General features: G+C 37.0%; 1 protein-coding gene and 1 long non-coding RNA gene across 2 annotated transcripts in view; one reads left to right on the forward strand and one right to left on the reverse strand.

Annotated features, from left to right (window-relative positions):
• Positions 1 to 21,811, reverse strand: part of FAR1 (fatty acyl-CoA reductase 1) — a 64,056-nt gene that overhangs the window by 34,881 nt on the left and 7,364 nt on the right. The window contains exon 2 of the mRNA XM_012456608.2: positions 2,294 to 2,489. Coding sequence (XP_012312031.1) covers positions 2,294 to 2,482 — 189 coding nt within the window. The 5' untranslated portion in view covers positions 2,483 to 2,489. The remainder of the gene's footprint in view (positions 1 to 2,293; positions 2,490 to 21,811) is intronic.
• Positions 217 to 10,542, forward strand: LOC105720241 (uncharacterized). The gene is made up of 3 exons (XR_001108105.2): positions 217 to 324; positions 6,072 to 6,204; positions 10,252 to 10,542. It is a non-coding gene; the product is annotated as an uncharacterized LOC105720241 (long non-coding RNA).

Genomic DNA, 21,811 nt, shown 5'->3' on the forward strand with positions numbered 1-21,811 from the left:
TGATCCACCAGCCTTGGCCCCTCAAAGTGCTGGGATTACAGACATGAGCCACTGTAACCAGCCATGATCAACTATTTTAAATCAATCTTCGTTACCCAATGGAGTTTCTGTTCCCTGAGACATTCCCATGAGTCATTGTTCTCAAACAGGGGTGATTCTGGTCCCCAGCAGACATTTGGTGATGTCTAAAAACATTTTTGGTTGTTACAACAGGGAGTGAGGCCAGGAATGTTGCTGATGACCCTACAATGCAGAGGACAGGCCTCCAGAACAAAGAACTAGCCAGCCCAAATGTCAATGGTGCTGAAGCTGAGAAACCCTAATGTAAGTCAGTGTCCCATTTGGTATATGCTCTTAGGCTTATGTTCTTTATTCCTATTTCAAACTCAGAGTAGATAATACCTAAAATTTCTTACTAACTTTAAGTGCACACTCACTGCTATTTGACATAAAAAGGGCTCATTTTTATTGACTCACCAGCAATGCTATATATAATAGAGAATGAATGGCTTTAGAATTAAGTGGTAAGATATGCCAGGAGGTAATTGAAGGCATAAGATAAAAATTACATAATTTTAGGGAGTATCAAGTTTAGTCAAATATTTGCGGACAAAACATTTTTTTATATTGAAAATAACAACTGTATGTTTAGGCTAAACCATCGAAGCTTAATGAAACTTCAGGCTTTAAGTAGAAAATATATTCCATTTCTTAGGCTTAGTGTGGAAGAAATTTTAGAAGCACTGCTCTGAAGACCCCAAAGAAGATGCCCAAGTCTTCTTCACGTTTTACTCAGACCCTCAATTCTGGCCAGCACATCAACTTAAATAACTGTTCCTATTTCTTCCTGACACTTCTGATACTCTGTCTTCCTTCCTTCTTCCCTCTTAAAAACTGTCTAAAAGGCCAGGAATGTATCTTACTTATCCCTGAATTCAATCCCCTACAACAAGTCAAACACCCAGGACTAAGCAGGCACAATAAATATAATCTAAAAAATAAAAAATGAGTAAGAACAAATAACCCCTCACCTGGGGGGACAGGAGTATCAGGAGAAAAATAAAAACATACCAATTACAAGTGGTTCATAATAAAAATGCCAAGATGAGTAAACAAAGGGCAGAGAGAGCAAGAAAACAGGCATTTTACTTAGAACAAGCCTTGTGGTTTTATAGCCCCATTGATGACTCCTTCCTTGTAGGTTTTAAGGGAAGCAAAGGATTCCAGAAGGGTTCAGCAAATAATCAGAGAGAAAAAAATGATTAAGGGAGACGAATGTAGTCTAATTTGCGTAAGTAAAATTATATACGTATAAATTATTCTTATAAAAGTATAAGAATAATTTTTAAACTTCTAAGAAAGAATCTTACATCCCATCGTTAAAAAATAAAACCAACATAATGAGGAATATATGTTGCATGGTGTCAAACAAATGCTAATGTCATATGACAATTAGTGCCAAATAACTATAATAAAGGTATATGAAGTTCATTCAAAGACAAAAGTCCGGTTGGTTGCTATAATGAGGCTTGCTACAGCTTGGGGGTTTTTTAAGAGGCCTGTAAGAATGTAGATATTCAAATGAGTGTCATTCTAATTATAAAATAAATGCTCTACTTGAAATTCCTTCTTGAGATATGCCTTATGTGCACCAAAACTGAGCTTATAGCTTTCTAATTCAATTTACTATTTATTATTAAATGTCAGATAAAATCATTTATTTTAAAAGAATTCACAAACTTATGATTGTGAAATACTTTTACTCCAGCTCATTTCCATTTTTTCTTAGCAATATTTTTCCAACGGCTCAAAATGTATGACATATTCTTATATTCTATATGACCCCACTGTCATCTGTCAAATGGGAATATGTGACTTCTCTACCACCTAATAGTGTTGTCGGGGAGTAAGTGGTGCTTATCAAAGCATAGTGTCTCACAGAAGTAGGTAGTCTCACTACCTACTAATTACTATTATTATCAAAAGACTAAACTATTTAGTAATTACAAAAAACCTGCCTCAAATGTTCTAAAAATATACCTTAAATACCTACCATAAAGGTGGCTTAGAGCTTATTATACAATTTTGCCAGTCACAGAGGAAAACTTTTTTCTCCTAGTTACTCACAAGTCATATCCTGTTTCTTGCCATTCTGCAGGAACTTACTAAATTTTTTTTTTACTAATTTTTTCAGAATACTGAAGAAATATACTAAGCTATTGATGGTTACAATAATTATACACACAAGCACACACTTTTTTCTCCATTCCAAATGCTTATTTTCCACACTTACCTTGCCACTAAGGATTTCTTCTACTCGCTCTTGTGGTGTCTGTCCAGCTTTCTGTCTCACCAAAACATACACTGAATTTACCTTAGGACAAGATCTCAGCAACTTTTCCAGAAGCACCTTCCCTAGAAAACCAGTAGCTCCTGTGAGGAGGACATTCTTGCCTTCATAGTATTCTGGGATTGAAACCATTTTGATCCTAAGAAAAATATGGCAAATAAGCATTAGTTTAAGGATTCACCTTCATTCTTACATACTAAAAATCTCTCGGCATTCAAATAAAAAGCAGGCAAAAGTCAAAATTGAGCATTAACAAGCAAGGACTCTAACCTCCAGTTCATTATAGTAAAGTGGAAAGAAGAATGAGTCTTATAGCTTATTTTAACCCTGTGTTTTTCCCTTGGATCACCTCAGACAAGTCACTCACCTTCTCTGGACCTGAGTTTCTTTGGTACAGTTTGTACTAAAGGATCTCTAAAAGTTCCTTTCAGAAATAAGAACCCAAATCTTCATTCAATCTCAGTTACACTCTAAACACAACTGAATGGTGTTTCTCTGACTCCAAAGAGATTTATAACACCAAATACAGGTCAGCAGCAAGACTCAATTACCTAGCTTGTATAACACTGGAGGTGTCATATTCGCCTATTATCACCAAGTGTAACAAGAAGAGGTAACACCAAGTCCTTTCTATTACATATCTCTTAGTGACAGTATATCCAAAAGGTGCTTAAATCTCCCTTTTTAAAAAGTTAGAGTAAGAAATACATGGGCTGACTGACCTTCCCTACCCAAATTCCACTGAAACAGCAGAAAAGATATATTAAGAAAATGAACAAATAAAAGAACCATAATGAATGGAAAAATAAAAACAGGTGCAGAAGAATTCATGCATTATGTCACTACAAAAAGCTCTAACACATTCAAAACAATGCTCTGTATTGTTTAGAAATGTATACAGATGGAAAAATATTAATAGATGCATGAAAGGTAGTAGAAAAGAATAAGAATCTTGAATTGTATTTATGTTTTATTTAAGCTGGGGAGTAGATACATGTGATTTATGTCTAAATTTTTCATAATTAAAAAAAATATATATTCATAACAATCTGGAAAAAAAGCTCCATTAGCTAAGCCAAACAAAAAGGAAGAAAGAAAAAATGAGAGAAGAATTTCTAGAAGAAACAGACAAGACTGAATTGGTAGAATAGCCATAGCAGAAGAAACAACAACCCAAGCAAAACAAGCACAGGAAAGGACCGTATTGAGGCAAGAACTCTTTTTACTAATCCCCTAAATGGAACCTGGTGGAAAACACCAACGTCAGGATCAAGAAACTCGACTAAAGCATAAGGAAATCAAGGTAATTAAAAGATTGCTCACAGAACAGCAGAGCTACTCATGGCAGTCTCACTTTCTGTATAAACTTTGGCTCCCAGACTTACTATCCAGATCTGCTTGAGAAGAGCATCCAGCATGGGTAATAGGGACGAAAAAAAGAAGTAGAATTGAGCCTGAGGGTTGCTTCAAACATCCCCAAATGGAGGTAGGAGAGGCAGGGGATCAGGAGAGAACAAACAAAAACCACCAAAAGGAAAAAGCATTTATAGCGCTCAGAATACATTTTAGGTCCTCAGCCTCTCTATTGCTGGTCCTTAATACAAGCTCGTCCAACCCGTAGCCCAGGACGGCTTTGAATGCAGCCCAACACAAATTCATAAACTTGCTTAAAACATCATTAGATTTTTTTTTTAGCTCATCAGCTATTGTTAGTGTTATTTTATGTGTGGCCCAAGACAATTCTTCCCATGTGGCCCAGAGAAGCCAAAAACTTGGATAGCCCTGCCTTAAAGGAAACTCATTCAGAGCTCTCAATCATACCATCTGTGGAAAAGCTCTTTTGAGAAAACAGACCTCAAAAACTAGAGGAAGCTAGTATCAGCTATCAAAACCAACCACCCTACTCCATTATAAATACGAATAAATAACCACAGATCACCAGATATTTAAAAACTACACACAAAATAAAGAAAGACCAAAATGAAAAGCAATAGAACCAACTGCAAGGGAAATTAAGGTAAGGAAAAATTTTAAGAAAACTTAAATTCCTATATTCTCCAAGTTGAACTTAAATTCCTATATTCTCCAAGTTGTTCACAAAAATGCTGCATCCATAATATAATTAGTAAAAAAGGAAACAAATAATATGAAAGCATTCAGAAATTAGAAACTCAGGTGTAAGTACAAAATCCAATAAATAAACAGACTATTAAAATTAACAGCCCCCACATGAATTTAAGAAGGTCACCAGATTCAAGGTTTATACGAAGGAAAAATGTATTTCTATATACCAACAACAAATAGTGAAATTTTTTAAACTTAAAATTATACCACTTAAAACACTATAAAACACCAAAATTACAGAAAAAAATAAGTGTTGGTGAAGACTTTAAAAAATCAGAACAGTCATACACTGTTGGTAGGACTGTAAAATGGCTCAGCTGCTGTGGAAAAATGTTTGGCAGTTCCTTAAAAAGTTAAACAGAATTATCACATGACCCAGCAATTTCACTCCTAGGTAAACACACTAAAGAATTGAAAACAGGTACTCAAACAAGTTGACACAGGTTTATACAGGTTAAGTATCCCTTATCCGAAATGCTTTGGACCAGAAGTGTTTCACATTTCAGATTTTTTTCAAATTTGGAATATTAGCATTATGCTTACTGGTTGAACATCCCTAATCTGAAATCCAAAATGCTCCAATGAGCATTTCCTTTGAGCATCATGTTGTACTTAAAAGGGTTTTTTTTTTTTTTTTTTTTTTTTTTTGGAGACAGTCTGACTCTGTCACCCAGGCTGAAGTGCAGTGATGTGATTTCAGCTCACTGCAACCTCCAGCTCCTGGGTTCAAGTGATTCTCCTGCCTCAGCCTCTAAGTAACTGGGACTACGGGTGCCTGCCAGCATGCCTGGCTAATTTTTGTATTTTTAGTAGAGATGGGCTTTCTCCATGTTGGCTAGGCTGGTCTTGAACTCTTGACCTCAAGTGATCCACCCACCTTGGCTTCCCAAAGTGCTGGGATAATAGGCATGAGCCACCACACCCAGCCAAATGTTTTGAATTTTGGAGCATTCTGAATTTCAGATTTTTTGGATTAGGGATATTCCATCTACAGCAGCACTGCTCACAATAACCAAATAGCACAAACAGCCCACATGTTAATCAACAAATGAATAAACAAATTATGGCATATACATACAATGGAATACTACTGAGCCATAAAAAAGAATAAAGTTCTGATACTTACTACAATATGGATGAACATCAAAAACATATCATGTGAAAGAAATCAGGCACAAAAGGTCATATATCGTATGATTCCTTTCATATGAAATATCCAAAACAGATAAATCTACAGAGACAGAATGCAAACTGGTGGTTGCCTGTGCCTGTGGCATAGGGGAATAGGGAGTACAGAGAAACTGCTTAAGGAGTTTTACTTTTGAATGATGAAATGTTTTGGAACTAGATAGAGGTGGCAGTTGCACAACACTGAATGTACTAAATGCCACTGAAATGCTTGCTGTAATGGTACTATGATTTCAATATGTCCCCTTCAAAATTCAGGTGTTGCCAATGTGATACTATTAAGAGGATGGGTCTTTAAGAGGTGATCGGGGAAGGAGGGCTCCTTCCTCATTAATGGGATTAAGGCCCTCATAAAAGTGGCTTCACTCAACATTGGACTAGTTTGTTCTCTTGCCTTTCTTCCTGCCAGGTGAGGACACAATGTTCCTTCCCCTCTGGAGGATTCAGCAACAATGTGCCATCTTAGAAGAAGGGAGCAGCTCTCACCAGATAACTGAACCTACCAGTACATTTTGATCTTGAACTTCCCAGCCTCTGTTATGGTGAGAAATAAATTTCCGTTCTTTACAGATTACCTAGTCTAAGATATTTTGTTATAACAGCACAAAACAGACTGAGACAAATCGTTACTTTATATTATGTGAATCTCATCTCAATAAATCATTTTTTTTAAAAACCACCAAGAATTGGAAAGGGATAGAAAAGATATATAAGACCTCTATTCTAAAACCTACTAAATCCTGACAGAAATTAAACAACACCTAAATAAGTGGAGACATATTCCTAGATTGGAAGACTGAAGATGTCAACTTACTATCCTTAGAGTCAATAAAATCTCAATCAAAATCTAAGCTGTTTTTTTTAATATGGAAACTGAGATTTTAAACTGTTTATGGAAATACAAAAGGCCAAGATTAGCTAGGATGAACATAAATAACAAAGATGGAGAACTTACATTATCATATATTGAGATGTATTATAAAGCTACAGGAATGTGGTATTGGGACAAGAAGAGAATGGTGCAGCATCAATTACCCATATAAAAAAATTAAATTTTGACCTCTACCTCACACTATACACAGAAATTCAGATAAAATGGAGATCTAAACATGAAAGGTAAAACAATTATGTTTCTACAAGATGATAGAAGAGGACCATTTCCATGAGTTTCATGCAGACATTTATTAAATAGACCATAAAAAGGAAAATATTGACAAACTGGATGACACTAAAATTAAGTTTATCCCCAGACATTAATAAAAAGGAAACCAGAATAAAATACATTTGTAATTTATATATATAATGAAAACATTAATATCGAGAATGTGTAAATATGTAAATTACAAATCAGTAAGAGATGAACCAATAGAAAAATGGGCAAGGCTTGAACAAAGGAGGAAAGAGAGTATACGAATGGACATTACAAAAGAGGATCAGGCCAGGCGCAGTGGCTCATGTCTATAATCCCAGCACTTTGGGGAGCCGAGGCAGGTAGATTACCTGAGGTCAGGAGTTCGAGAACAGCCTGGCCAAAATTCAAAAATTAGCCAGATGTGGTGGCACATGTTTGTAATCCCAGCTACTTGGGAGGCTGAGGCAGGTGAACTGCTTGAACCCGGAAGACAGGTTGCAGTGAGCTGAGATCCTGCAACTGCACTCCAGCCTTGCCGACAGAGCAAGACTCTGACTCAAAAAAAAAGAAAAAGAGGATCAAAATGACCAATTAGCACATGAAAAGGGGCTCAACTTCATTAGTTATCAAGTTAAAACCCCTATGTGATACCACTACATTGACCCTCAGAATAAGGGTGCAGAATAAATGGAACTCACATCTTACTGCTGGAGGAAGTACAGGTTGATATAATACTTATGAAAGGTGGTACTGCTTGCTAAAGCTGAACATTCACATATCATATGACCTAGTAATTCCACTCCTAATTACATACCCAATAGAAATGAGTACATATGTTCACCAAAAGAACAAGCAAGTATGGTTATAGCAGCACCATTCCTGTTGGCCCAAAATAAAACTCAAGTGTTCATGAAATAGTATAGCATATACACTGTGGTATATGCACATGATGAAATATTTAAAAACAATAAAAATGAAGGAACGATTGCTAAACACAATGTGGAGGGATCTCACAAAGGGAGCACTGAACCAGTAAGGCCAGATAAAAAAGTGTGTACTACTATATGATGCCATTTATATAAAGTTCAAACTAGGCAAAACTCATCTATGACTGAAAGTCAAAACAATGGTTACCTTGCAGGGAAGAAGAGGCAGTGACTAGAAGGGAAGATGAAGAAGACTTCTGGGATACTGGTGATGTTCTATTTCTTGATCTGGGCAGCTTATTTTTTAAAAATCCATCAAGCTGTCCAGTTAGAATGTATGGACTTTCTGAATTTATTATATTTTGATAAAATATTTACTTTGAAAAATAAAAACAAACAAGGTGACCATATGTCCTAGTTTGCCTGGAACAAGCCTGGTTTATATATGCTGCTCCCACTTAATTTTGATTTTCTCAGAAGTGTCTCAGTTTGCAAAATAAACTATATGGTTACCTTCATTATAATCTATTCTATTTCAATATTTCAATGACAAAAAGTCTAATTAAAACTAAAGAGCATTAAAGTTCAAATGAATAGTCCCTTCTGAAGGGTGAGGCAGAGGGACTGCTTGAGCCCGGGAGGTCAAGGTCAGCCTGGGCAACACAGCAGACCCCATCTCTTAAAAAAAAAAAAAAAAAGGTTTGCTGTCAATAACCTCATATGGAAGATATGATGAATAATTCTGCATAAATATACTTTTTAACAAGTAGATATTAATGACAATTACACACTTAATATATATTAAATAGTATACTGAGAACGTACCTAGAAGAGCTATCTAATTCTTTGAGCTTTATTTTTTTTAATGTAAAAATTTATTCAACAAATATTTATTAAGGACTTACTAGGTACCAGGCACTAGAAAGTTTTTCATAGGTGTACATATGCATGTAAGACAGGAAAATATATTAAGCAGTTTTCCCTCTAACAATTGAGAATTTAGAGCCTGAATATGTGATCAGTTCAACCCTAAAAAACAAAAACCAAAAAACAGAAAACAAAACAATGTACTTCCTTCGGTTATCAAAACATTTGCCCTACCAAAGCCCCAACAGCTAATCTATCACCACCAAATAGCAGACGTTTTTTACCGAACGCAATTCTCCTCAAGCTTAACAGAATAAAGATTGCTTGCTAGAATGGAAGTAGATTGTACTAGATTGTACTAGATTGTAGAATGAAGTGGTTTCTTATCAGTTTCAGGCAATAACTTAAAGCTATTAACAAGTGATTTTATACTACTATGATAATTTACAAGTTTCCCTCCTAGAAAAAAAACAATTCCCACAACTTAGCACAATGCCACTCAAACCTTTTCAAGCACTAAATATTTTTTGAAAATTGTTATACTTTAAATTCTGGAGTACATGTACAGCACGTGCAGGACTATTGCATAGGTATACAAGTGCCATGGTGGTTTGCTGCACCTATCAACCTGTCATCTACATTAGGTATTTCTCCTAATGCTATCCCTCCCCAAGGCGCCTCCCACTCCACAGGCCCTGGTGTGTGATGTTCTCCTCCCTGTGTCCATGTGTTCTCATTGTTCAACTCCCACTTATGAGTGAGAACATGTGGTGTTTGGTTTTCTGTTCTTGTGTTACTTTGCTGAGAATGATGTTTTCCAGCTTCATCCATGTCCCTGCAAAGGACATGAACTCATCCCTTTTTATGGCTGCATAGTATTCAACGGTATGTATGTGCCACATTTTCTTTAACCAGTCTATTATTGATGGGCATTTGGGTTGGTTCAAGTCTGTGCTATTGTGAACATTCTATTATAAAGACACATGCACACGTATGTTTATTGTGTGGCATATATATACCCAGTAATTTGATTACTGGGTCAAATGGTATTTCTAATTCTAGATCCTTGAGGAATCACCACACTGTCTTCCACAATGGTTGAACTAATTTACACTACCACCAACAGGGTAAAAGCATTCCTATTTCTCCACATCCTCTCCAGCATCTGTTGTTTCCTGACTTTTTAATGATCGCCATTCTAACTGGTATGAGATGGTATCTCATTGTGGTTTTGATTTGCACTTTTCTAATGACCAGTGATGATGAACTTTTTTTCATTTGTTTGTTGGCTACATAAATGCCTTCTTTTGAAAAATGTCTGTTCATATTCTTTGCCCACTTTTTATGGAGTTGTTTTTTCCTTGTAAATTTGTTTAAGTTCTTCGTAGATTCTGAATATTAGCCCTTTGTCAGACGGACAGATTGCAAAAATTTTTCCCAGTCTGTAGATTGCCTGTTACTCTGATGATAGTTTCTTTTGCTCTACAAGCACTAAATATTTTTAAACTCTGCCTCTGGCTCAAAGGAAGGCTGCACTAATTTTAAAAGAAATGTTTTCTTGGCTTCTCCATCCAACCAATACACTTTACCCTACAAACTTATTGGCAAAGCCAATAAAAATGAGAGTTCTTAAGGGAAGTTCAGACTTGTCCTATCTTCCACAGTCCTACCAGAGTGGCTAGAAGCAACTAAAAAACGAAAAGCCATGAAAGGAACGCTGCCAATCCTTCCAGACCATGCTGTTCGTATTCTTACTACACAGCAAGAATCTACAAGCTCTATCATCTGTTGAAAAGTAGCTGCACCACTGCAATATGAGAAAAGCCACAGCATTAGCATTCCCATGAACTTGGGGAAGGGGACAACAGGACTGTGAAAGGGATTCATATTTATTTTCACTGTTCTTGAGCTGCTTTAGGAAATATCACCTAGCAGTAGTAGCTAGCTATTTTCTTCAAAACACACCTTTTCCTTTGACTCAAGTCAAAGAAGCAGAAATCTTTCTGAAGACCAGCAAAATGATGAGTACCATACATCACCATTACTTTTTTTTTTTTTTCCAGATGGCGTTTCGCTCTTGTTACCCAGGCTGGAGTGCAATGGCACGATCTCCGCTCACCACAACCTCCACCTCCTGGGTTCAGGCAATTCTCCTATCTCAGCCTCCTGAGTAGCTGGGATTGCAGGCACGCGCCACCATGCCCAGCCAATTTTTTGTATTTTTAGTAGAGACGGGGTTTCACCATGTTGACCAGGATAGTCTCGATCTCTTGACCTCATGATCCACCCACCTTGGCCTCCCAAAGTGCTGGGATTACAGGTGTGAGCCACTGCGTCCGGCCACATCACCATTACTTTTAAGGAATTCACTTAGGCTTACTTGCAAAGTGGGTTTTCCTAGTGGCTGTAAAAAAAATTATCATATATTTGCATTTATAAGTGCATTAAGAGAAACATATTACAATGCTACTTAAGATATATTTACTTGCTGGGAGTTCAAGTCCAAACTCTGCCACTTAGCAGCTATGAGATCCTAAGATAACACTACTACTCTGAAGCTGTTTCCTCATTTGCAAAAGGAGAACACCCGGGTCTCATGGGCCAAAAGAACCTGAAATGACCACAAGTGGAGAACCACAGAGAACTTCTAAGGTAACAGCCTACCCAAAATAAACCTGCACTTTTGAAACATGATTGTATTCTCTTAATAAATGCTCTAATATTAATGGAAGGCTAATCATGTTGTTTCATTAGTTTTAGAAACTTTTAAGTAATTAAAGACAGGATCCTCTTATTTTCAACTGTATTAAAGAGTTTTTTAAATAGATAAAGCATTTTAACTGAGAAATTGGCATATTCCAATAATCAGAAAAGTATAAAGCTGGTCTGAAGATAGTGAGTTACCACAACTGATTGTTCACAGTTACAGACTGAACTCTGTTCTACTCTTTCCCTTTTTCTCACTATTGCATTTGACTAGTCGTTTTTTTAAAAGCACAAAAAATTTACCAGTTTCTTAAAAAGGCAGGTTTTTGGTGCCAAGAAATGAGAATTCCTTTGTCTGTATTAGAATTTAAAACAACTCAAATTAATTAAAACTTTTAACAAAATGTCAGCTGTTTATTTCTGATACTTGCTAAGCAGTAAGTCAAATATGAACGAGTATATAAGAAGTGGGGTATGGGGAAAGGAAATGAGAGGAAATTCCATGGGCCAGCCAGGTAGAATAAAAATGAAGGTTTTTTTTGTTTTGTTTTGTTTTTGAGACAGAGTTTTGCTCTTGTTGCCCAGGTTGGAGTGCAATGGCACAATCTTGGCTCACTGCAACCTCCATCTCCCGGGTTCAAGCGATTCTCCTGCCTCAGCCTCCTGAGTAGCTGGGATTACAGGCATGTGCCACCACGCCCAGCTAATTTTTAGTTTCGTAGAGACGGGGTTTCTCCATGTTGGTCAGGCTGGTCTCAAACTCCCAACCTCAGGTGATCTGTCCGCCTCGGCCTCCCAAAGTGCTGGAATTACAGGTGTGAGCCACAGCACCCAGCCAAGAATGAAGTTTTAAAGAAGACTCACCAGTGATGAGAAAAATATATAGTTAAGGGAAGAAAGGGAAAGAAAAATTTATTTAACACAAACTGTCTCTCTCTCATGCCTTCATATACTATTTTCCACAAGTATCCTTAATGACTTTTCTTGTCTAAGGTCCCTCAGCACACATATATGGGTAGAGTCAAATTGGAACTAAATCTTCTAACTAAATCCCACATTTATAGAATGCACAAAAAGTTTTTACTTGTACTTCAGAAAGGTCAAGGAATCAATTCATCAATGAGAACTGAGTGCACAACACTAGAAGAAAAGTTCAGAGAAAATGTAAAGGTTAGAATAGATGATCTGGAAGGTCCTACACAGTTCTAAGTTGTATGACTCACGACAGGAAGAAACAAGAGCAGTCTTCACTACAAAGCCTCAGCTTTTACCAACTGCATACAATAGACAAGAATCTGCTCCACAGAAAATTTTAACATGAAATAACACAAACTCTTGCTGAAGAATCCTTAAACATGACATCATTGCATTATAAGTTGATGGGTCAAATGAGCAACTCAGTATAGAAATTTTACTGTTAAAAAAATTCAGGCTCTCTCTTCCTTTCTCTACCATCATTCTGTGTGCTTGACCTCAGCTTCTCACCATGTCTTCTCACAAGACTTTCAGGATTAAGCATTTCCTGGCCAAGAAATGAAAGCAAAAATCGTCCCATTCCCAGTGGATTTAGTTGAAAACTGGTAATAAAATCAGGTGCAACTCCAAAACGAGACATTGGAGAAGAACCAAACTGGGTCTGTAAGGAATTGCACATGAGATGGCACACATATTTATGCTACGTCAAGGTCATGACTGTGTTCCCATATTGAGCTGAAAAATGTCACCACTATTTAGACAGCTGGACATGTTTTATTGGGAATGTATTTTTTTTTTTCTCTCTGTATGTGCTATGAAGGCACTGGTTGGCTGGGTTCAATAATAAATATGTAAGACCTTGCATTAAAAAAAAAAAAATTCAGGTAGTTAAAATCCAAAGGCAATTAGACTTTACCAGGATTTCCCTGAGAGCCATTTCCAGAGGCAGCCAACAAGAGGGAGAAAAGACAAGTAGTCTACTGTCAATCTTAGAACGCTACTCAGTAGACAATCTTCTAGGTGGATTTAGTTATTGACACTATCAATTTGAATAAAAAGACAACATTTTCAGGTAAGAAGCACATATCAAAGATCAGTGGACTCATTTCCAACCCCACCCTACCTAACCCATGGAGAGATCTTACCTAGAGACAGTATCCTTTATTGAAATAGTAGAAACAAAAAAACCCAGGGCAGTAGAGGTAATAAGGTAAGGTTAGAAGACAAGATGCTTTGGGGTCTTGCTTAAGACTAATAATAAATTCAAACATGTTTCTACAAATACCTATACCAAGGTAATCCTATGGATCACTTAAGTTTGAAAATATATACTAGAACTTAAATGCATTAAACTTAAAATGTTTACCATGTTCACAAAGCAATAAAGTGCACAGAATAGTGAGCTATTATGAAACTAAATCTTTAGTAAAAACATTTTCAATACTGAATGAAATGAGGCCCAGCTTATAAACTGCCCCTTGCTAAATAAGGTAGGCCCTTTATTGAAACAAGCCTTTCAGATAACCCAGTGTCAAGACACAGTGGAAATCCCTGGGACTCTGAGTCTAGCAGGTTTGGGTTAAAATCTAAACTCGTAATCTCAGCACTTTGGGAGGCCGAGGCAGGTGGATCACGTGGTAAAGAGATCGAGACCATCCTGGTCAACATGGTGAAACCCCGTCTCTACTAAAAATACAAAAAATTAGCTGGGCATGGTGGTGCATGCCTGTAATCCCAGCTACTCAGGAGGCTGAGGCAGGAGAATTGCCTGAACCCAGGAGGTGGAGGTTGCGGTGAGCCGAGATCGCACCATTGCACTCCAGCCTGGGTAACAAGAGTGAAACTCCATCTCAAAAAAAAAACCTAAACTCACCTGTTTACCTTGCCGATGAGCTTGCTTACCTGTTTGGGTCTACAATTTATCTTTAAAATACAGATAAACACTCAATCCACCTAACTCCATCTCATAGCATTTTTGTTATGGATGCTATGAAACAGGATGGATTTCCTGAATGGAATGTGAAAAATTATTTTCCCTCTCAAGATAATGTTGATTTGGGGATTGCATGTACCTTCTTCTATCTCCTGCAAGATTCACCTTGTTCACAATGTTCACCATGTTCACAAAGCAATGAAGTGCACAGAATATAAAATATAGTACAATACCCAATACAGTACTGCAGTCAAGTCTAGACTGGCTCTACTTGCATGCATCTTTCTGTACCATCATTTATTGTACAAACCCAGTAACTGACAACAGGTATATTTATAAGAAGTCTTAGTTCCATGTTTTAGCTGCTACAAATTTATTTAGGGCAACTAAGTACTGAAATGGAAAGTCTCAAATTGAATATCTAACCAATCAATACAGCTACCTAAAAAAATCTACCACCTATATCTATACCTGAAAGTCCAGCCCATTTACCTGTTTTTCTATTAAAATTGGCTCTTCTGTGCCTTCTGCAAGTAAACAAATTCAAAGTCAAAACCTACCAATGGAGCTGTAATCCCAGCACTCTGGGAGCTCACGCCTGTAATCCCAGCACTCTGGGAGCCCAGGCGGGAGGATCACTTGAGACCAGAGTTCAAGATCAGTGTGGGCAACATCACTAGACCCCATCTCTATGAAAAATTGTTTAAAAAAACAAAAACCTACCAATGGAGAGACAGTAGGGGGAGCAAATGGACAAAGAACATAATACTAATATTTCACCTATGTTTTCATTTTTTTACTCCCAATCAGGTACAATTCCTGTGCTTAACACAGCCATATCCAATGCTGCTTTGTCATTAATTCTTTTTTTTTTTTTTGAGACTAAGTCTCACTCTGTTGCCCAGGCTGGAGGGAAGTGGTGTGAGCTCAGCTCACCGCAACCTCTACCTCCCAGGTTCAAGTGATTCTCGTACCTCAGCCTCCCGAGTAACTGGAATTACAGGCACCCACCAGCAGGCCGGGCTAATTTTTGTATTTTTAGTAGAGATGAGGTTTCCCCATGTTGTCCAGGCTGGTCTTGAACTCCTGACTTCAAGTGATCTATCGGCCTTGGCCTCCCAAAGTGCTGGGATTACAGGCATGAGCCACCACACCCAGCTGTCATTATTTCTTTAATTAATTTTGCTTATCTCATTATCATATCCCTTTCAGCTAGAGGACCACATGGTAGGAGTACTGAAAAAAATTCAAGCAGCAGACAGAAAGTTAAGTTAAATAATCTTTTAATATTCATTAGATTGCATGACTTAAAAAATAAAAGAAAAATAACTTCAAATATCCTTTAAAAGGGGGAACTGCCTGGGTGCAGTGGCTCATGCCTATAATCCCAGCACTTTGGGAGGATAAGGGAGGCAGATTGCTTGAGCCCACGAGTTTGACACCAGCCTTGGCAACAAAGCAACACCCCATCTTGGAAAAAAAATACAAAAACTAGCCAGGCGTAGTGGTGCACACCTGTGATTTGACCTACTTGGGAGGCTGAAGTGGGAGGATCACTTGAGCCCAGGAGGTCGAGACTACAGTTAGCTAAAATTACGCCACTGCTCTCACAGAGCAGTGACAGAGTGAGACCCTGCCTCAAAAGTAAAGGACTAAAAAAGTAAAAAGATAATCAATTAAGAAATAGTCTAAACCAGGAGTTGACAAAGGTTTCTGTAAAGGGCCAAGTAACAAGTATTTTCCACTTTGTAACCCATACAATCTCAGCAACAACTTCTTGGCTCTGCCACAGTACCAAAAAAGCAGCCATGGATGATAAATAAATGAATGGGTGTGTCTGTGTTCCAATAAAACTTTAGAAAAACAAGACAGTTTGCAGGCCATAGTTTCCCAATCTCTGTTCTAAACAATGATTTCCAATATTCCACAAACATTCAGAAAAATGAAGCATAAATGAGAAAGACATCAATCAGAAAGCAGTACAGTCTAAAAATTCATTGTCTATGATTTCGTTACTACTGTTACTGTGCACAACACTGTAAAATGGACAATAAATGCCTGTTTGATACAGTATCTTCATAAACGAAGCAACACATTAATGTCAGGCTTTAGAAATACAGATATCCCAGAGGCTGAATGCAAAAGGATGACATGACCTATAGCCTTTTTCAAGGTATATATTTTTAAAAATCTGTATGTCTAAAAGGAAAGCCCATTAAGATATGCAGGTATGAGGTTTGGGTCGTATTACTTTGTAGAAAAGACTATAAGAGAAGAAGAGCACAGAATATAATTCTGTCACAAACTCAGAGAAACTCTTGCCCACTATTTTGTTCAAAAACTTCATACAACAATACTTTGTTCAAAAACTTCATACAACAATATATAAAAAAAAGCACAGAATTTGAAAGGATGGATGGGAAAGTAGTATTGAATGGACAGTAGTATTCTGGTTACCTATCACTGTATAACAACATCACTCTGAAACTTAGCATTTTAAAACAACCACCATTTTATTCTCTTTCACAATTTTTATGAGTTAGGAATTTGGGAAGGGGTCAGCTAAGCAAGTCTGGCTGAGCGGTACTAGCTCTAGGACTTAGCCTCTTCTATTTTCACAATGAGATAGTTTGGGCTCCTTTCAGCATGGGGATCTCAGACTAGTCCGATGCTTACAAAGCTGCTAATGTCTTAAAGACCAGCATTCTTGTGAGCTAGGCAAAAGCTGTCTCGCCTTTTCTGACCTAGCCTTGGAAGTCACACAGTGTAACTTTTTGCCACATTCTATTGGCTACAAGTGATTCACAAGACTGCCCAAGTACAAGGGACTTAAATCCCACCTCAGAATGAGAACAGTTAGGGTCTGCAGAAGCTCACACATGTGCGATGGAAAATACTATTGTAATCATCTTTAGAAAATACAGTTTGTCACAAAGAGGAAATAACTGTCTGTTACTCTTGAGACTTCAACCAGCAACCTATGTTGAACCTATTTCACAGGACTACACTACAACAAAGAGTAGTTTCTTACTACATATTTTTTTAGCCACTCAAAATCCATTTTAAATATGGATTCATTGACTTCATACTTTGAAATATTTTGTCTACCCAATAACCTCATCTACTGAATAAGAATTTCACATTCCCATGTTCAATTAACTATGAACTCCCAAACCCAGTTTTAGCTGAACTAAGGAGCAAAGTTCTGCAACACTACCATATGGAGTTGACACACCTCTAGTCAAAAGCAAGACAACTTGTTTTACAGAAGTTACACTATGAAGAAGCTAAGTATATTCACTAAGATTTTCCGATAAACCCATCTGAAACATATTGGGAACCAATGATCTAGTGTTTTTTCTACCATATTTTGGTAACTGCAATCGTCACTCAATGTTTTAAGACTGCTATGGTTTAGATATGGTTTGTTTGGTCCCACCAAGTCTCATGTCGAAATTTGATTTCCAATGTTGGAGGTGGGGCCTGATGGGAGTTGTTTGGGTCATGGGGGCAGATTCTTCATGAATGGTTTGGTGCCACTCTTGCAGGAGTGAGTTCTCACTCTTTGTGAGAACTGGCTTAGTTCTCAGCCGTAAGACCTGGCTGCAGCTCCTCCTCTTTCTCTCTCTTGCTTCTTCCTCTCTGTGTGATGCCTGCTCCCCTTGACCTTACACCAGGAGTGGAAGCCTCCTAAGGCCCTCGCCAGAAGCAGATTTTGATGCCATGCTTCTTGTACAGCCTGCAGAACTGTGAGCCAAATAAACCTCTTTTCTTTATAAATTACCCAGCCTCAGGTATTCCTTTAGATCAACACAAATGGACTAAGACACTCTCAATATCAAAGAATACATCCTCTGAGCCAGGCACTATGGCACACAACCGTGGTCCCAGCTACTTGGGAGGCTAAGACAGAAGAATTGCATGAGGCAAAGAGTTTGAGTCCAGCCTGGGCAACAGGGCGAAACTCTATCTCAAAAAAGAAAACCTCATCTGAAAGAAAGCTATAAGCAACAAAATGCAGAACCAAAATGCAAACCCAGAGTGTACAAACTGTTTAGTGTAGTCAAGCTGATAAGAACAGTAGGTTCCTTTTTCCTTTCTCATAAATTAAGGCTTACTGAGCATTTTCCACAAATAAAGATCAGCTGTAGCATCTTGATTAACATTTCTTTTTTCAATAAAAGATGCCAGTGTCCAACCCTGTTGTAAGTACCCATTGAAGTAGATATAATGGCCACTCTGTTTGCCTACACAAGCACTGATTTACCAATATTTAACTGTCTATATCCTATTTTCCCCAATACTTCCCTAAGGCATTTCTTGGTAGTGAGGAATCTAAAGACGTTCATTAGTTCTTAGGACACTGTACAAATGTTTCATATACTGATGCTGCTCCATAAGCACGGCACTTTGACAAGAGTTAAAATGCTTCTAGGATCTTACCATCCTGGGAATGTTACACATTGAGAAAAAAAGATTCAGAATTTCTGAGTGATGTAAAAATCAAACATAAAAAAATCTTAAATTCTACTCTATCAGAGAGAAAATGTCAGTTTTGTAGCACTAAAATTATCTGCTGATCAGAAAACAAATTGTTCAATAATATACATTTTCCTTTGTTTCTGTTTCTGTCCTTCAGGCTAGAACCAGTAGGGTAACTTCTCTACTATAAAGCCTACAGAAGGTGGGCTGTGTTCTTGTTAACACACAGCTTGATAATACTGAATAATAAATAGGAAGAAGCATACAAAATAACAAAAAAGTAAATAGTTCTAACAATTAGTTAAGTTAGTGAAATTGAAGGGGAAAAAAGTCTGCTGCTTGCAAAAACATGTATTCAATTTCCCTGTAGGGGAAGAAAACAGTTTTTTAAATAAAGTAATTCCCATAAGTCATACATGACTCTTTTTTTCGGTAAACTATTGTGTTTGATCACATTTTCCCTTAATAAAAACGTTTTCATTTTAAGACATGAAATTTTGATCCTAATACTTTCAGACTCAAAGAAGTGAAACATAATATTCCAATATGCAAAGATATACTAATATTTTAAGTGTACTACTAAAGATAGAGCTTTTCAAACTTTCATAACAACAGAATTACAGTATCTTTTTTGCTTAAAAATTTATAAAATTTGACTTCATAATATACCTAAAGATTTATATTAAAATATTTCAAATTACTGAGTAAAACTGATGTTACAGAAAAACGTACTATGTTTACCCTGAACACTACATATTCACAACATATAGCTTCACCCAAAATTAACACACGTAAATCATGTATGCTTCATATATATGCTGTATTTTCAATTTTTTGTGTGTTCCTTTCTTATTGCTGCCTTCTGAATCTGTTCTCAAGGCTGAACCTAAAAACAAGATGCAGTCCTCCAAGGCAGCATTTGTGATAAATGGGGCTGGGAAACTGTATACTTTATTACCAACCAGATTAAATATATATATTAGCATATCAAAGACTACAAAATGCCCTGAGGTAAAGAAACCCACTAAATTCTATCTAAGCTCTGCTCTTCAAAAATTTCCCAACACAGCTAGGGAAACAATGCTCATGAGAAGTTCAGTGATTACCAAATCAGCCTTCTAAAGCAATGATTTTCTAAGAAAGGGCCAAGCCTCTTGAAGGACTATAAACTATTTAGAAAGCATGACCTTCCTTTAATCCATAAAGCTACTCATGAATAAACTATTAAGCTAGTGATCAACAGTTGTAAAAATGAGCACTTTACTAGAATGTACGAAAAACTTCAATTTGTATTCAACTAGTATGTCTGGTTGCTGCAACTGGCAATGCTGCAAGCTCCTACCACATATGCATACTCAAAACCTAGAAGTCTGTAATTTTCAAAGGGGCGCTTGCCATCAGTGAAACTGTGCTGTCGTTAGTTGATCTTCATTTCCAATTGTCATTATTCTTGTCTTTTAATAAAAATTACCATTAAGTTTAGCTCATCATTATCAATTTAGTTTTTATTTTATTATAACCGTAGAGAATATACTGATACAATTACATCACTAGGATTTGAGGCCTACAGTTTTCTAATTAGTCTAGACTTTATGACACGTATATTTTTTGTGACTCAATTAGGAACCATCCACATTGCTCTTCCCAAAAAATGCTTATACCATGACAATTAATTATTATTATTCCACTAGAAAGTAAAATTTATTGACCTAAAAAGGATGACTCAGCTAAAAGGCTAGGATTAAAAAAGCTTGACAGGCATTGTTCTAAGGGTCCTCATTCTGCCTATGGGATTGCTAATGTACGGGGCAAGTCTTCTCCCAGCCAAATTGTCTACATGAACGAAATGTGGCAAAAGAACTCAGAATTGGGATCAGTCATATAAGTAAGTAGTAATTTCTTTGAACCTGGATGTCAATAATCCTTCCAGTGTCTAGTTTTGAGTAGGAAAAAATAGCTTTTAGGAATGTATTTAAATGACTAAATCCCATAACAAACTCTCTTCTCAAAAATCTTTTCCTAGTTTATCTTTAAAACTTTGCCAAGTTCATAGACACAGCTTGCAACTAAATGCTGTTAGGGAAAAATCACCCCAGAAAGATATAAAAAAGCATGAGGGAAATGTTTTAAGAATTGTGGATTCTTAGTATCTGTTTCCAACTGTGGAACTGAATTAAGCTCCTAAAACTCCTACCCCAGTAAATCTTGTAACCATAAGCTATTATGTTAAAGATGGAAGGAGTATATATATGGCACAGTAAAAACATTATGGTATAACAATTCAGGGAATTCTTAGCCAATTTATCAATTATTTAGTTACCATGTTAAAAACTCTAGTGTTAATATACTTCCTTCTCCAGATACTAAGATCCAGAATGAAAAGATAGCCAAAATAAACACACACAATAGACTTACCTGAGTAACAACGCTGTTGGGAATGCCATAACCAACAGACCTTAGGCAAGTCGACCTCTCTGGTCACTCTTTAAATTCATTGAAGGAGAGGCCAGATCATGGATTGTTAAAATCTCTTCTGGTTCTCACAGTCTATATTCTATTACTATGTATTGGAATAAGTTGTTTCCCAGTAGTAGATTAGGTACTTGGAAAATTATTAACTCCAACAGGTCACAAGGGTATCACTGTAAAGCAATTCACCTAATATCCACTGAACTTCGAACAGTCTGTGCACAGCTCTGCAGGGTCAAATGTCCCATTACCAGCTAATTCACCTGTTCCTATCTCCTGAGAACTCCGCTTATGCTAATAATCATTATCATAATTACATTTTAATTACAATTCACAAGTTTTTAAAACCATGTTCTAAGAAACTCATTTAGGGCCATTCCTCACACTAAGTGAATGATGAGCACTTGTATCACAGGGATCCACTGAGAATCAATCCTTTGTTAGCCAAAAACAGTTTCTAAGCTCCTTCATTACTTCGTTGTTTCAACACAGATGTGAAACTCAAAATACTTCAGCAGATCCTTTCCTCCACAGATCTTAACTGCCTAAGGACACAGTAAGTAAATGTTTTTACTTCTGGGGGGAAAAAGGTATTAATGCATTTATTCATTCGTATGTCATATATTCTACTTCCTGTTAATCCAGGATGGACAGGAGCC

This window comes from Aotus nancymaae, unplaced genomic scaffold (assembly GCF_030222135.1).
Source record: "Aotus nancymaae isolate 86718 unplaced genomic scaffold, 86718_ANA_hifiasm-v0.15.2.pri h1tg000059l, whole genome shotgun sequence".
NCBI classification, from domain to species: domain Eukaryota; kingdom Metazoa; phylum Chordata; class Mammalia; order Primates; family Aotidae; genus Aotus; species Aotus nancymaae.